Source organism: Poecilia latipinna, unplaced genomic scaffold, assembly GCF_001443285.1.
Source record: "Poecilia latipinna isolate Pla-1442-1.1 unplaced genomic scaffold, P_latipinna-1.0 Scaffold1835, whole genome shotgun sequence".
In the NCBI taxonomy this organism is placed as follows: Eukaryota; Metazoa; Chordata; class Actinopteri; order Cyprinodontiformes; family Poeciliidae; genus Poecilia; species Poecilia latipinna.
Window position 1 is genome coordinate 8,816 of NW_015114451.1, and position 17,271 is coordinate 26,086.

At 36.6% G+C, this 17,271-nt stretch overlaps 4 protein-coding genes across 6 annotated transcripts in view; all 4 read left to right on the top strand.

Annotated features, from left to right (window-relative positions):
• LOC106934621 (altered inheritance of mitochondria protein 3-like) overlaps nt 1-11,342 on the top strand; it is a 16,736-nt gene extending 5,394 nt beyond the window's left edge. Inside the window, exons 1-4 of one of the 2 annotated variants that reach the window (XM_015014639.1) lie at nt 7,923-7,982; nt 10,088-10,222; nt 10,317-10,504; nt 10,583-11,342. In XM_015014639.1, the coding sequence (XP_014870125.1) occupies nt 10,156-10,222; nt 10,317-10,504; nt 10,583-11,092 (765 nt within the window). In that variant the 5' untranslated portion in view covers nt 7,923-7,982; nt 10,088-10,155 and the 3' untranslated portion in view covers nt 11,093-11,342. Of the gene's footprint in view, nt 1-7,922; nt 7,983-10,087; nt 10,223-10,316; nt 10,505-10,582 lie in introns of those variants that run through there. The other variant, XM_015014640.1, reaches the window with a different exon arrangement.
• Nucleotides 2,687-3,639, top strand: LOC106934624 (placenta-specific gene 8 protein-like). Its single transcript, XM_015014644.1, has 3 exons — nt 2,687-2,785; nt 2,879-3,066; nt 3,150-3,639. The coding sequence occupies exons 1-3, from the start codon at nt 2,725-2,727 to the stop codon at nt 3,387-3,389; spliced, it is 489 nt and encodes a 162-aa protein (XP_014870130.1). The 5' UTR covers nt 2,687-2,724; the 3' UTR covers nt 3,390-3,639.
• Nucleotides 3,961-6,497, top strand: LOC106934626 (cornifelin homolog A-like). 2 transcript variants are annotated; one of them, XM_015014647.1, is made up of 5 exons: nt 3,972-4,036; nt 4,411-4,466; nt 5,897-5,976; nt 6,076-6,236; nt 6,309-6,497. In XM_015014647.1, the coding sequence occupies exons 3-5, from the start codon at nt 5,910-5,912 to the stop codon at nt 6,492-6,494; spliced, it is 414 nt and encodes a 137-aa protein (XP_014870133.1). In that variant the 5' UTR covers nt 3,972-4,036; nt 4,411-4,466; nt 5,897-5,909; the 3' UTR covers nt 6,495-6,497. The 2 variants fall into 2 exon arrangements, with proteins under 2 accessions (XP_014870132.1, XP_014870133.1); XM_015014646.1 differs by lacking the exon at nt 4,411-4,466 and having other exon boundaries at nt 3,961-4,036.
• Nucleotides 11,343-13,135: 1,793 nt separating the features above from the next.
• Nucleotides 13,136-15,844, top strand: LOC106934622 (uncharacterized). Its single transcript, XM_015014641.1, has 4 exons — nt 13,136-13,243; nt 14,730-14,835; nt 14,946-15,133; nt 15,217-15,844. The coding sequence occupies exons 2-4, from the start codon at nt 14,769-14,771 to the stop codon at nt 15,562-15,564; spliced, it is 603 nt and encodes a 200-aa protein (XP_014870127.1). The 5' UTR covers nt 13,136-13,243; nt 14,730-14,768; the 3' UTR covers nt 15,565-15,844.
• The last annotated feature ends 1,427 nt before the right edge of the window (nt 15,845-17,271 follow it).

Genomic DNA, 17,271 nt, shown 5'->3' on the forward strand with positions numbered 1-17,271 from the left:
AAGAAAACTGCCTGCCTCACCTCGAATCTGTTCTCTGCTGTGTCTGGTTGCTCCTCAGCACACGAAACACGTTACACACACAGTTGGTGACAAAAAACACTGCATATTATATAAATAATCTAAATTATAGAAAATCAGTTCGTTAAATGTTTTTAATAATTTTATTGGCGACGTACAGACAGGAGGAACATGCTCTCATCGAATGGCAGCCAGTGCAGTTAGTGAGAGGTTGCGCAATCCAAGGTGAGGCTCAGCTCGCTGCTGCCTCATCAGTTGCGCTTGAGAAAATTTTATGATTCTAAAGAAAAAAAAAATCAAAATTGGTTAAGCTAAATGAAAAATAGATACTTTATAGTACAAACCACAGGGTGAAAATAATACTATAAATTATCTTACCATCATTTATAATTTTTCCATGATAACAGCTGAGGCTCTGCTTTACCTGCCTCCCCTGACCGCACGTGATTTAACTGTTTCCCGACAGTCATAATGTGGTTTGCCTCTGCCAAACAGTAACCATAGAGACAGTATAAGGAAGAAATTGTCAGCCAAATTAGATAAAACAGTAATGAAGCTTAAATATCGTATGTAGTAGCTTGTAATCTTTCTGTCAGTATGTTTAAATTCCCAACAGTTTTCAGTTATAAATTTTTATTATTGACAATAATAAACAAATACTCATCTGAAAGTGTTGATTAGCTCTACTCAAAAGGTGTCAGCCCAGGACTCTAACATTTATTGTTCTGAGTGGTAGGTATTTTCCTCGAACCTTCATAAAAGAACCACAGACAACGTATACAAATTTTATGGCGAAGCTTTTGCAAAAGGAGAAGTCTCAGAAAACTGCTCCTCCGAGCCGTTCACAGAAACCTAATTCAACCATCTGCTGTCAACCAATGCCGGGATTTCCTGCGAAACTGTTTGTTCAGATTCTTTGTTCATGTTTTATGAAGACGAAAGCATGTTCATAAAATGTTTATGAAAGTATAAACATTTTATGCCTTTATAAAAGGCATAAAGTGTATTTTATGAAGGCATAAAACACATTTTATGCCAGGATGAAGTTTTTATGCAACGTCATCCTGTTGGATAAAAAAGGCATAAAAGTCTATGTTTTATTGAGTTTCTCTTGATATATTTTTTCTTTTCACTGTTTTGATTTGGAAATATTTAATTGCATGCAGACTTAGATTAAATGATTGATAGATCACAGGTTCTACAGCATGTTTTGTGAGTCACCAAGCAAAGCAAATTTTTCCCTGAACTGCACATTCACTGATATCTACGGAGGTGCAAGGACCATTTCCCGCAAGAGCAGGTAAATATTTCAGTATGCATTCCTGGCTAAACCTTTGTACACGTACTTCTAAATGTATAGATGTAAAAAAATTATCTTTACTAGACAGTAAAGATTAAATACTTGCTTGATATATTTATTATAGTTATTCCAAATTTATTATTTTAGATTTATACTGTAACTTTGTATTTCAAATTGTTAAATAATTTAGTTTTTTGTAGCTCTGTGTCTGTCAGAAGGTCAATGGTAACAAGGGCATTAAATAGCAATAGAACACATTAAATGTTAGATATTAAGTTTAATTTTAGCTTATATATCTGTGTACTTCACAATAATCTTCAACATGTATCCATCCGACTTTTATTATCATCTCTGCTTTCAGTTATTATTAATTAAACGAAAATAAGTGAAAGTGATACAAAATAAAAATGTTAAAGTAGAAATTTCTTAAATTGCTTTGCTTGGAGCCCATTTATTTTTTTTTACATCACTTTGGCTTTGGCAACAGGATCTGTGTGAGGAGTGTGCATTGTAATTTGTTGGGTTTCTACAGTTGACAAATAGCTATTTACATATGAAAACATCAAGGAATCATCTCGTCTGTTTAAACATTCCTCTTTTAAGTCTTTAATCCATTGTTGTTAATAACTGTATGTTCAGCAGACTTGTTGAGCTAGCTTGTTGCATAAGATTAGCCATACTAATTGACAATAAACAGAAAAGAAAAGAGGACGAAATTCCTGAAGGACTTCTTTTGCCCACAGTTTAATAAAACATGAAGTCTCATCAGCAGTAAGTCCATTGTTTCCTTCCCAGGTTAAATTTGTTCTTGTTGAACTTGGAGTTCCCCTCAGGCATTTGATGAAAATGTTTACTAAGTGAAACTTAAACTTTGCAAATTTAGACTGTCGCATGAACTAATCAGTACATTATTGCGAGAGAACTCAAAACTTTGCAAGATAATGCAAAAGTATTGCGAGGTAACGCAAAAGAAAAAAAAATCCTCCATGTCCCCCAGGGGGCTCCGTAGTGAGTGATGCATGAAAAACATGTATTGAGATATATTTATTAGGGGTTTAACAGAGAAGTGTAAAAAAAAATTGTGGCAATTTATTCCAGACATCAATCTGTCATTATTACATTACAAATTAACAGTGGAGCAGATTTGACAACAGTGTCTTTACCTCAAACAATAATCAGCTGAAATAGGACAGGCAGCATGATGTACCACACGAGACACAATGGATTTCCATAGCAACATAAATGCTATCAACTTTGATTCCTGCTGTAGAGTCATCTTTGTCCAAAAATAAATGGTACATTTTTAGATTTTGTGTTAGTGTGTTGTTCTGCAGAAAATCTTTGGGCTGATTCAGGTTTTCCTCGTCACAAAGGGTTCAGAGTTTGTAGCTGGACTTCAGGACAGGATGGCGGCCCTCAAAAACTGGAAATCTAGTCTCTTTGACTGCTTTGAAGATGTGAATACTTGTAAGAGTGATGTTTTTATTTTCATTCAAATTATATAAATTAGCCCTCAAGTCACCTAAGACTATTTCATCACTATGTTTGTTTATTCCCCAGGTTGCTATGGCTTCTGGTGCTGCCCTTGCCTTGCCTGCACTGTTTCAGGAAGATTTGGAGAGAACTACTGTTTGCCTTTATGTGACATTCTGACTCCTTCTGTATGTGCAGCCTGTGGGGTTCCTCTGTTTGTCCCCCCTGCGGCATTGTCTATGAGGGCTTCCATTCGTAACAAACGTGGAATAGCAGTATGACATATTTTACACTCACCTAAACTAATTTTGATGTAAAAGTGCAAAGTTCTGAAAATGTTTCATGTGTTTGCTTTCAGGGTTCCCTCTGCAAAGACATACTTGCTTCCTGTTGCTGTGTCTGGTGCTCCTGGTGTCAGATGCATCGCGAGCTAAAGGAGCACACTCCTGTCGTTGTTGTGATGCAGCAGCCCGTGACACTGCCTGGTCCAGTTGTACATGCTAATCCGGTCATGATGGTCAATCCAAACGCTGCTCCACCTCCTGGTGGTTTTCAACATGCTGCTCAAAACCCTGCTTGGTTACAGAGCCGTCCTTAATACACTGAAGGGTTACAAAAGCCTCCTCCTTCCTAACTAAATTTAAGTTCCTCAGATCAGCCATAATAATATTGGTGTATATTGGGATTATTTACTTTATCCAAAAAAGTCAGCTAACTCTCAATACCTCAAATGAAAATCAAAAGTTTTGAGTTTGATTTTGAGTTCATATGTATATTAACATTATTATAAACATTGTACAACTATCTCATCAATTTGAAATAAAAAACATAACTCAATAACAAAAACAGTGTATGTGACTGGACCTTATTATTTGTTTCTAATTGACTCTCTAATGCAGCCTTATACACCCCATGAAAAATGATCAAATTAACTTTCAGATTGCAAGACAACTACTCCACCCACTGAGCCACAGTAGACACTGCTTTCAGCCATATGTCAACTAAAACTATAGTGAAGGAGTCTCAGTTTAATTTGTGTTTTGAGGTTTTAAAGCGAAAGTCCAGATTGCAAATCCTGCAAGTCAAAAGGCAAATGTACTGCAGCAACTGGATTGTGTATGCAAATGTTGCACAGTCCCTTAATCATATGGAGGACAGATTAGCATATGTCCACACCTTACACAACCAGTATTCTGTCAGCTCACCACCAAGTGATAGCAAGACTTTGGATAACTAGGATTTCAGGTAAACTTTTGCTTGGTTTTTGGAAAGTTTGATATATTTTTAAAACATATGCAAGAAACTGTTTTCTCATTAATTGGATTTCAGGATTACAAGACACAAAGCTGTTTCCATAATCAGAAATAATTACTGTTGAACAGTTTTACCTTTCCTCGTTAGTGATGAAGAGATTCTTGAATGTCATCACTAATAAAAAACAGGAACAATGGCAAGTTCAGAACAACTATGACATAATCAAGAATAAAAATATTTACAAATAAAAATATACCATATGATCAAACTGCTTTTACATACATGTTATAATTGTTAGGGTTTTTTTTTTTTTTTGGTCAAACTGTTAAAAAGCATCTCATCATATCACACACATTCTGTGGCAGCATTCTGAAGTGATTGTCAGACTTTTGAACGTGGACAAAAGCTTATAAACTGTCAGGTAAGATTTTTCTATTTTCTAAATAAATATTGACAGCTTTAAGTAGAATTCATAAAATTATAAAATAGCTATACATTCATCGTGCTGTTTATAATTTATTATGAAAACATTTCTTATAAGAATTTGCATTTATCATTTTGATAAATTTCAATGACGTTTAAATAAAAACGACAGTATTAATGGAAATGTAATTTGTATTGTTTTCTCTGCTGTTTGGTTTGTGAGAGCATCAACAAACATATGTAAATTTAAAAATATGATTAAATACAGTTACTGTGTGCAGTTTAGTGAAATACATCAACCATCTTTAAGGAAGTGGCTTCCCAAAGAAGACTTTCTCAAAAAAGGATGTTTTTCCAGAGCAGTATTTGTGTTTGTAGAGCCATGAATGCTGTGCCACGCAGTCACAGCCAGTTACCTAAAAATGAAGTATTAAATAGTTTTAAATAATCCTTTTTGTTATCACAATAGTATCACAAAATACTGTGATACAATTCTAAATGTATATTTCCCAACTCCAGACAAACGTCTGACAAGGGATCAGTTTTGTTACTCAATACTTCCTTTTGGTGATAGATTTTATTGGTTTTAAGAATAATATTAGTAGCAGAAAGAATAGAAACATTTCCACCTGTAAAATGGTAATCCTCTCATTCTTAAGAAATAAAGAGGTATTGCAACCAAATAGAAAGGATAGAAAAGTTCAGAGTAAAATTTAATGACATTTCTCATAAAGTTCGCTCCCTATTGGTGAACTTTAGAAAGTTCCCCAACAGGTGAACTCCCTAATAAGTATTTATTATTAAAATTGTATTAAAATTGTCAAAGTTCATCTACTGGGTGAACATTAATAAGTTAAATAAGGTTTATTTAATGCCCTGTTGTTTCCTCGCACACAAAGTCAAACTATGACACTGAAATATTTTAATTTAAAAGTCTATCAAGATTCTACATTACATTTTACACTAACTATCCTGTAAAAACAGACACCTTTTAAAGACTCAACCTTTTGTGATTTAAACTGGTGAGCTATACTGTTGTGTTTGTAATTCACAATGAATTCAATTCAAAAGATTGTAGTAAGGTACAGGGTAGTAACTAATTACTTTTTCTCAGTTACATTTAGCCAATTCATTTTTTTTTTATTTTTTTTTTACAAAATAATACTTTTCCGAATAGTTTTACTACACGTACTTTACTTTTACTTGAATAATATTTCTACGAAGTCTCACTTCTCTTGAGTAAAATTTCTGGATACGCTACCAACTGCATTACTAACTGGACTAAATGAACAAATTTGCAGCAGATACAGACACAACAGTTTATGTTAAAGTGAGACTTGTTTGAACAACAGATTTGGTTAATCTAAAGTTAGTTTTGATTAGCTGAGCCTGCTGAAACATTTGAAATATTTTGGATTTAAAATCTAGGTTCTATCATCTGATGGCAGACCAACCCCTGATTGACTGGGATAGTGATCTCTGTGACTGCTGCGAGGATGCACAGACATGTAAGACTCCATCCTTGTTTCTTATATACCAAGTACAAGGACTAAATGCTTGTAATATCCCATGATTGCTGTGTTTCGTTGTGTTCACATGTTTTTCAGGTTGCTATGGTTTCTGGTGCGGGCCATGCCTTGCCTGCACTGTTTCAGGCAGATTTGGAGAGAGCCGCTGGCTCCCCTTATGTGACATGTGTGTTGATAAAATGATCTCTCCAGCAGCCCTGTCTCTAAGAGTTGCCATGAGACACAAATATGGTATCAAGGTATGGCAAGATTAGATATGAATGACATACATGCCCAACAAACAATAAATCTGATTCATTGTTCCTTTGTAGGGTTCACTTTGCAAGGATATTGTTGCGACCAGCTGCTGCCCAATATGTGTCTGGTGTCAGATGTACCGCGAGTTAAAACATCGCAAAAAGTCCCCCGTCGTCATCAACATGGAGGTGCAATCTCCTGTCAACATGCAGCCTCATCCAATGATGGCAGCTCCTCCTCAGCCTGTTTTCAACAGATAAGCAGAAATCATCCAGGCTTCCTTTTGATTTTCATCATCACAATATTTAACATTATCACCATTGCAAGATATTTTAATTTTATGTATCTTAATTTGGACAGAACAAATAGGTTCAGCAAGATCTAGAGAAATTCATCCATGTGTTTATCTTTGGTCGCATTGATTACTGCAACAGTGTCTTTACAGATCTGTCTAAAAAAATCATTTTGACAGCAGCAGTTGATAGAGAACGCTGCTGCTGCTCCTCCTGTTCCCATTAAAACCAGAAAAATAGAGCACATCACCCAGTCCCTAAGTCTGGAGGCTAACAATTTGAAATTCCTTCAAGTCTAGACTGAAAACCCACTTGTTTAGAATTGCTTTTGAAACATCATAATATGAAGCATTAATCAACATTCTTATGTGTAATGATGGCATTACATATATGTGTAATATTTGGCAATATGTGGCATTACACATATGTGTTATCTTATGTGTAATGATGATAAAATATATCCAATTGTTGACTGTGTGTTCTCTGACTTTGTAGTTTTGTCTTTTTATTATGTAAAGCACTGAACTACCTTGTTTCTAAAACGTTCCATACAAATAAACTTGATTGACTTGATTGATTGTCTAGTTCTTGAGGCAGGTCTTTGTGCATCTGGACTAAGAACAATTAGTTCATAAGTTCAGCTGACATTCTTACACAAGGTCAAAGTCTTACACAAAATACCTACATTGTCATGATTTGTGGTTGATTGTGGTGAGAAAGAACACTGAAACGCAGGTTGAAGAAGACAAAGATGAAGGTTTAATGTAGAAACAGTCCCGATGCAAGCAGCTCGGGGCAAACAGACAGGCAACGTGACACTAGGGAGACTGACAACACTTGACGAGGATCCGACAAGAGACAAAGACAACAGGTGGACTTAAATACACAGGGAGGGTAATCAGGGAATGAGACACACCTGGGAAGCAATCAACAAAGAAGAGAGGACAGGGACAGGACTAAACACAGAAAACCTCAAAAATAACTGACAGAACACAACATACATAGGGTAGAAAGTTTAGCAACTAAACCTTTTACGGCATGTTAAAATTATACATTAGGAAAACAGTGACAAAAAGTAAGCATTGAATTTATTTGCTGGAAAGTGAAATTTTTCTTTTAAACACAATTCAGTTTTTTGTCGAAGCCACTAAAATTCTCTCTTGAACTGATTTAATATAATATAGAGCCTGTGGCAGACTGAATACAATATCCACATTATTTTAAAAGTTGCACTGGAACATGCGTAGGAACCCCCAGTATTGGAGACAGTCACATTCGGCACCCCCAATAATTTCAGCGCATTTGCGAAGAATTTAAAAAAATCTTCCACTCGCGTACTTTTATTTTGAAGGCGCACCACAGAGCTTCCGCCCCCCTTCTCCCCCCCGCCCCCCTGAACAGCTCAGAGTGAAGGCGGGAGGAGGCAGCGGTAGCCCGAAGCTCCGTTTCAATGAGGTATACCGTCTGTCGGGAATGTTGCCATGAATATCGCTTGTTTATGATATCTTGCTGTCAGTTTACTTTCGTATATAGAACTAAATCTTTTTGGTTAGCCGTTGTTTTAACTCTGGAATAGTCACATGTCCAAAATTTTACTGCTAACTTTGTCTAAAAGTTAGCTACTCTAGTCACAATGTTTTATTTAATCAGAATGAGACTGAAACAACAGCACAAAATGAAGTGAGATAAAAACAAAATTTAAAGTGAGCAATAATGGCTACACAACATATGATCATACTCGACCACTTAACATCCATCTTCTGTACACCCTTGACCCTTAGTGGGGTCCGGAGGTGCTGGTGCCCATCTCCAGCTAACGTTCCGGGTGAGAGGCAGGGTCACTCTGGTCAGGTCGCCAGTCTGTCGCAGGGCAACACGGAGACACACAGGACAAAAAACCATGCACACACACACACTTACACCTGCAGAGAATTTGGAGAGGCCGATTAACATGACAGTCATGTTTTTGGACTGTGGGAGGAAGCCGGAGAACCCGGAGAGAACCCATGCATGCCAGGGAGAATGTGCAAACTCCCTGCAGAAAGACCCAGAACCTTCTTGCTCCAAGGCAACAGCTCTACCAACTGCGTCACTGTGCAGCCCACCACTTAACATATTATATTATATTATATTATATTTTTTTTATTATTTTGTTGATCAAACTGATGTATTGAGTTTAAAACTGCTGAGTCCTATTTTATGAGCTGTTTTTTTTACTTTGGTTTTAGAATGAGGCAGAATCTGTTCATTTGCCAGTCAACGTATATCAGTGCATTTTGACCAATAATCAAGTCTTTTGACCAATAAAATATATCACAATCTGGTAGCCTGTGTGTGCTACCAGAGTATTTAGCTTGCTAGTTGTGAGGCAAATGATGAAGTGAGTGTTCAGTCATTTTGCTACTTGGATGCATAACTTTAATCTGATTATCTGATTATTGGATTGTAAATGGTAATGTGTTAGAATACTTGTTACTGAAACAAGGGGGCGGATTAGAGAAACGCGTTACTGACTTGTTGATGGTACAATTGTTTATGACATTTCTGATCTGTCAGGTTTCCGATATGCATCCCCCCCAATGACAGACTCCTTCCTACGCCCTTGCCAGCAAGCACTGTCCCTATTTGCCTGCTGATTTGGGTATCAACTTTACATATGGGCTTGGCTCAGGTGGCCTAGTTTGTTGTCACATTAAAAACAGAATAGTTAGAGTGAAAAAGAAATGCTTGTAGTATTCAAATAAATTACGCACTTGTTCAAAGTTGGACAAAGAAATGTTCTAAAAGTAATATTTTTAGTGAATAGAACATTTATTAGAGTCTGAAGCATGTTAACTAAAATTTCAGGTGTCTTGAGATGATAATAATAATGTGTATTAAAAGACATTTTTTACTTTGGAAGTAAAACAATAAATGAAAAGATCATTGTTATGCATCCATCCATTATCATGCACACATGTGGGAATTTTTTTGAGAGCATTATCTTACCATTGATCTCCCAGAAGAAAGGAAGCTTGACAAGTCACACAACTTGCTTTCTTTATTTACCCAACAGGTTAAACTATATATCCTCTGTTATAATAAGTTAGTTCAATGGTGTGGGCGGGATGGGGCCTCCTCTGGCTCCTGGTCACATGGATGCCTGTGTGCCAGGTGGGGGTGCCTCTCCCTGCATCCCTGGCCTGGTGGGTGGGCCAGGGGTCTTGGTGGCTGAGGCTTAGTGGGCTGTTGTGTGTGGCTCTGGGTGGGAAGGAATAGGTCTTGGGGCTAAGGGATTTGGGTTATACCTGGATGGATCATAGGCCTTTTAAGGCTGCCTATGCCAGTAATCGACATCTCACACACACACATTTGTATTTCTATCAATATTAGGACATTGTATTGACTTTCATTCATTTTAGTAACTGCATTTATGCCAAAGCCAAACATCTTCTCTAACCGTAGCCAATACTATACTTAACCTTAACCAAAATCTAATTCATGTCATACTTCTAAACAAAACTATTAACCTCATTTGTTTCTGAAAAATAAATCATACATTTTCATGTCTTGTATTACAGTGTGTTGCATGGCAGGAAACTTTAGAGCTGACTGAGTTTTTCCTGGTCACATAAAACTTCAGGATAAGATGACAGAAACTCCCCTAAAACAATGGAAGAGTGGTCTCTTTGACTGCTTTGAAGATGCCAATACTTGTAAGATTCATTCTCTCTTTTCTTTAAAATTAAATGAGTCTTCCAGTCATCTTGTATCATTTGCTGTGAATTACTTTGTTTGTATGTTCCCCAGGTTGCTATGGCTTCTGGTGCTGCCCTTTCCTTGCCTGCACTGTTTCAAGAAGATTTGGAGAGAACCCCTGTCTGCCTTTATGTGACATGCTGGTTTCATCTACAGTTGTAGTGTTTGGGGTTTCTTTTGTTATTCCCCCTGTAGCGTTGTCTTTGAGGGCTTCCATTCGTAACAAACGTGGATTAAAGGTATGATGTATTTTAGACTCACCTGACCTTATTTTGAAATGCAATGATATAAAGCGTTTTTCATGTGTTTGCTTTCAGGGTTCCCTCTACAGCGACATTTTGACTTCATGTTGCTGTGTCTGGTGCTCCTGGTGCCAGATGCATCGTGAGCTGAAGGAGAGAACTCCTCTCGTTGTTGTGATGCAGCAGCCCGTGACGATGCAGCCCCCAACTGTGGTCAACGTGCAGGCTAATCCGGTCATGATGGTTAATCAAAACTCTGCTCCACTTCCTGTTGGTTTTCAAAACTTTCCTCAAACTCCTGGTGGGTTTCAAAATCCTCCTCAAAATCCTGGTGGGTTTCAAAATCCTGGTGGGTTTCAAAATCCTCCTCAAAATCCTGGTGGGTTTCAAAATCCTGGTGGGTTTCAGAATCCTCCTCCATATCCTGAGGAATTTCAAAATTCTCCTCAAAATCCTGGTGGGTTTCAAAAGCCTCCTCCATATCCTGAGGAATTTCAAAATCCTCCTCAAAATCCTGGTGGGTTTCAAAATCTTCCTCAAAATCCTGGTGGGTTTCAAAATTCTCAAACCCCTGATGGATTTTAAAATCCTTCCTGTTGGTTTGAATTCCTAACAGAAACTGAACATATTTGTTAACGTTTACGTTCTTCAGATAAGTCGTGATCATGTTGGGGTGTAATGTTTACTTTATCCAGTAAATTCACTGTCAGTGCTTCAAATAAAAGTGAAGAGAGTTGAATATGACTTTGAGTTCCTACGTATATTAACCTTCTTATAAACATTGTATACTTGTTAATCAATTTGAAATAAAAAAACATAAGTCCAACAACAAAAACAATGTATTTGACTGAACCTTATTGTTTCTAATTGACTCTGTAAATCAGTCCTATGCACCTCATTAAAATGGACCAGATTACATAAAACATTTTTATTATTTAAAACTGTACATTTCCTTTAATTACAATGTAAACAAGAAAATATTTTGGTTTTAATGAGATATAAAACTTGTCACCAATCACTGTCCGAGTGTTATTTACATAGCTACAAATTTTCTCCCTTAAAGAGAAACTGCTCTTAAAATAATTTCTTAGTTTTAAACATTCTGTAGATTATTTAGCAAAACTTATTAAAGAAACTAATGGAGACTTGAAAGGCATAACACAACAGATATAATTACAGCACGGCCTACAACTGGTGAATTTTTTGTGTCAAGTCACTTTTGAAATTTAAATTAAATGTAAAAAATTTTTATGCTGAAAGTAACTGCATTTATTACTATCATGCAAGTGATAGTAAGCAAATAACAAGGCACAGCTCCTACGCTTCTGACACACCGCACTTTTATCAGTTCTACTGTTTTGTACTAAAGACAAAGACTAAAGAAAACCATTCAGTAGTAATGACCTCATTATGTCAGATATGTGACGATACAGGTTTGGTAGTTTTCAGTGCCCTGTTTTGTGCAGCCACTCAGGATAAAGACAGTGAAAAGCTATTTGAGTCATGAAGTTCTGTTGCTGCAGTTCATCCAAGTTCAGTTACACAGTTGTTATAACTCTGTATGACAACAGTCCACAGCCACCTATTTGGTAATTTAGTATTTTCTCCCCTGTAAGTAAATATGGCATTCATACTAAGAAATCACACCACTACCCTATTTGTTCTCAATTTAGCAGCACCTATTTGCTTAAGCTGAAATATTTAAAGTATGGAAAGTGTGAAGAAACCCGGCACTACTGTTTGTTTTTCTAAATGTTGCTGTGCTGCCTTAACCTGTTCCTTGTGTGTGTGCTTTAAGTTTCCTTTGAGTAAATGACTTCCTGATAAATGAAACTAAAAATTCCCATTCCACAGGAGAACAATACAATCAGAATGTAGGTTAGCCGTTTCCTGAAAATGAGACTGTGTTCCTGCAAATGTGCAAAATAAGAAAGGTGTTCTTCTGAAATAAATATAACAGTGAATTAAGGCTAACTCTTACACTCTGTATCCAAAGTAATACAACAATATTTTAAAAGTCTGCAAAACTGAAGTTTTTCCCTCCAGGTGGTTTCTGAACCAATCCAACCCACAACCTTGAAGCATTTTTTTTATTTTCACTGTTACTTCCTTCATAGTCAGCTTCATGTCAAAGTCTGAATAGTTAAATCCAAACATGGCTAGATTTGTTTGGTACCAGCTTCAAATTGGAGCTTCATATCTGGTGACTTTGTGAAACAACTCAAAAGTTTAGATTTTATTGTTTGTCTTGGCTTAGATTGGAAGCTTTACTAATCTAAAGTTTCTGACTGGTGATTATGAAATCGCCTCATTCAGATAACAAAAAGCAGAGCTTAACCCAGTGTGTGTCCACATTCTCACATCACAATCAAAAAGGAGAACGTTTATTTCAGAATCAAATTACATAAAGGATTGTTTGCGCTTTTAATACATGAGTCACCAAACGGGAAAACTTCAGCTTCATTAAGTGACACAAAGATAGCAAAATGCAACAGCAATTTGATGCTGATGAACAGCAACAGCATCAAAGTGAAATCATTTACGATGTTGATTGTGAGCACTCAGTCAGGCTCAGGAGGAAGAAGGAGATGTCTTGTATTCAAACTGGCTGCCATGATTGATGTGTCACAGGTTTTGCAACATATTTTGTGTGCGCCCAGGCAAAGCAAACCTTACTGTAAACCACACATTTGCTGAAATCTGCGGAGGTGCAAGGAAGATCTCCCACAAAAGCAGGTAAAACGTTTTCCTTATGTATAGTCAAAGTTTTATACATACATTCCTAAGTGAATACATGTAAACTTTGTTACATTTACTTGAAAGTCAAGACAAAATACTTTAGCTTTTCTAATTGAATTGTTTTAGATTTATAACTTGTCTTTCAAATTGTTCAAGTATTTACTTCTCTTTTAAATCACTGTGACTGTCAGAAGGTCTAAGGTCAATAAAAAGTCAGAAATTATCATTATATAATAATAGTGCAGATCAGAGCTAAGATAAAATCACTTCTGTAAAATTTTTATTTTTTTTTACCATCTCTCTTTACATTTACCTTAAAAAAGAAGATAAGAAGTGACAAACACATAATGGACAATGCCCTGCAGCAGCGCAGCTTCACACTGATAAAATCATGGTTGAAAAGCTAAAGTTACTTCACGATGTTGTGCATTTACTCTGTTGCCTTGTTTAATTTTCCTTACTTTACACAAACATATTTTAGATTCTTACAATATCAGATTAAATAATTCAACCTCTGATGAGAAGTAAATCAAAATTTCTCTAAAATTGACACTTTACCTATTCTAAGAAATTTTCATTTTTAGTTGCAACAGAACACTCAAAAGACCAAACAAAACTTTTCATTTTGAGGTTGTGATTTTTGCCTACTGCTCAAATTCCAGAGCAAATCTGTCCAACAGTGCAAGACAATCAGACACATCATACTGATTGTCTAAGCTGCTGGGTTTCAAATAACATAAAAATAAAACAGCATGAGAAAGACAGAAAAGTAAAATGCAAAAGATACATTGCAATCCTAAATTTAAATTGAACAACATATTTTTTAATAGATGCCATGAGATCTTAAGGAGATAATAGGAGGCTGTTGTTATTCTTTACTAGTCGACAAATTGTTTTTTAGGTATGCAAAAAATCAGGAAGCAACTCACTTGTTTAAACATTACTCTGTAAGTTTTGAATTTCTGTTTGCTGAGTGTATGTTCAGCAAACCTTTTCAGCCATCTTGTTCTAAATTTAGCTGTACTAAATTAAAATGAGAGCAAAAGGAATGAGCAGCCATACATGAAGGACTCAACAAGTCTTACTTTCAATAAGTCTGTTTTTCTTTTAATCGAGTTTGTTCCTGGTGCACTTGAAGTTTTCCAAAATAATTGGTGGAAACATTCAGTAAGTGAAGTCTAGACTTGTTAGAGATATGTGCAAAACACATAGATATGTATTTACAAGAGTTATAACTGATAGGTCTTAAGAAATTGCAACTTAAATTCTTCCTAGTTCTTTCAAGGTGACATGCATTATGAATTGAGGCACAGATTTGATCACAATATATTTACCAGCAGTTTGTCAGACTGAAACAATAATCATCTGAAACAGGACAAGTAACACAATGTATCACAGTTTTAGAGACACAGTGGGTTTCGTTCATTATGTTAATGTGTGTTGTTTTGCCATAAACTGACTCATTTCTTTTCTGATCACACAGGGTCATAGTTCAGAGTTTGTAGCTGAACTTCAGGATAGGATGACACAACCTCCCCTCAGAGAGTGGAAAACTGGTCTTTTTGACTGCTGTGTAGATTGCAGTACTTGTAAGAGTCATTTCTTTTTCTTTTTTTAAACTTAAATTTAAAACAATATGCCTTACAATCACCTAAGACCATTTCACTGCTCTGTATCTGTCTGTCTCTGTGTTTTCCAGGTTGCTATGGCTTCTGGTGCTGGCCTTGCCTTGCCTGCAGTGTTTCAGGATTATTTAGTGAGAACTACTGTCTGCCTTTATGTGACATTCTGACTCCTGCTGCGTGTGTAGCCTGTGGGATTCCTTTCATTGTCCCCCCTGCGGCATTATCTTTGAGGGCTTCCATTCGCCACAAACATCATATAAAGGTACGACATATTTTACATTTCGCCTGAACTCATTTTGAAATAGTACATTACATTATGAAAAGTTTCACTGTGTTGGCTTTCAGGGTTCCCTCTGTGAAGACATGGCAATTTCCTGTTTCTGTGTCTGGTGCTCCTGGTGTCAGATGCATCGTGAGCTAAAGAATGGAGGTCCTACCACTGTGGTGCAGCAGCCCACGCAGCACACTACTGTGGTCAACGTGCAGGCTAATCCTGTCATGATGGTTAATCAAAACTCTAATCCACCTCCTGCTCAAATCCCTGCTCAAAACCCGTCTATGTTTCAAAACTCTCTTCAAATCCCTCCTTGGTTTCAGAACCCTCCTCAGTATCCTGGTGGTAATCAGAACCCTCAAAGTCCTGTTGGGTATCCAAACCCTCCTCAATATTCCACGGACCCAAAACCCTCTTAAAAGTCCCAATGTTTAGAACATCCGAACAAACTTGTGAAAAATGTAAGTTTCTCTGATCATTCATGATCATGTTGGTGTATAATGGGATTCTTTACTCTATCCAAAGTATCAATTAGCTCCCAATACTTCTAAAAAGGTGTTGAATTTGAGTTGGTTGGGTTCATATGTGTATTTACTTTATTACAAACATTGCATGACTACTTTATTAATTTGAAATGGAAAATGCCGTTAAACAAATTGATTTAAATACATCAATAGCAAAATGATAAATAAAAACTGAGTGACTTGACTTTATTGTTTGACTCTATTTAATGATGTCTTATATAACTCACTAAAAGTTACCAGAATGTTTATATAATTTACACCAAATGTCTTTGTTTATGCACAGGTACATCTACTTACAACACAGTTGAACAGTTATTGTATTACAAGTAATTAATTAAAAATATGAAACTCTAAAAATGTGACAAAAAGTTAAATTCATATGATGCAGCTTTATCAGACTCCGAGAGGCATGCTTGTTTTTTCTCTGGCCATTTTATATTTATGGCTTACAGTTAATGAAATTTAATTTTTAGAAAACTAGATTACATCAACACATGAGGAGGAAGTGATGCTTGTTTTAGAAAGGAGGAAAAAAGTATGAAATGCAAAGAAGAGACTCTGGCTGGTTTAGAAATATAAAGACAGACATCCTGTAAAGACGAGCTTTAAATCTCACTGTCTCAGATATGTTTTATGTAACACAGAACAAAAGAATGAAATTAAAATTCAATCTGGAGAGACTCAGACGGAGAGAGGGAAGCAGTTAAAAGGGTTTAATGACAAAAATAACATGAAAATAAACACAAGTTCTTTGGCGATCAGGCCCCGGCCGGGGACGTCGAGCTGGACTTCGATAAGCTCGATGAACATTCCTGATGCAGCGAGGGAATGTAAACCCCCCGGGGCCTGTGCTGGTGGCGGCGGTCAGAGGATGATGAGGCCTGAGAGCCGGGAGCTGAAGGTGGAGGTGGGGTGGCGGTGGGTTGATCGGGGCTGGTAAGCGGAGGAGGCTTGGAGTGAAGGTCCTTTTGAACCTGAGCCTGGACGATGATTGGCTGGAGTGAGGCGTGGACCTGCGTTGATAGGTCCGGGTGCGGAGAGGGAGGCACTGATAGCAGGGCCAGGTGCGACAAAAGAGTCTTCCAGCCTGAACTTCAGTCAAGACTCCATTACGAGGGCAATGTTGCATCATTTAATATTCTGAGTTCCGATGGGGGATCATAAACTCAGATATTTCATTTTAATTCATTTAATCTTTTTTTTTTTTAATTGCAACCTTTGGGATTTAGGTAACGCATTCAAAAGATGTAAACTAATAGCCTTATGAACTTTCTAAAATAATAATAATAATAATAATAATAATAATAATAATAATAATAATAATAATAATGATGAATCAAATGTACATCACACCAAGTTAAGGAGGATGCCTGTTTCAGAAACAAATTGCAAAAAAAAAATTGTCTGCTCTTCCAATGCAAGACTAAACTCACAACAGCAAAACTCCAGCTTCTTTAAGAGACACATGGATAGCAAAATGCAACAGCAATCAGAGAACAACAGCAACATCAAAGTGAAATCATTTACCGTGTTGATTCAGAACATTCAGACGAGGAAGCAGGTGACTTGGATCCAAACTGGCTGTCATGATGTGTCACAGGT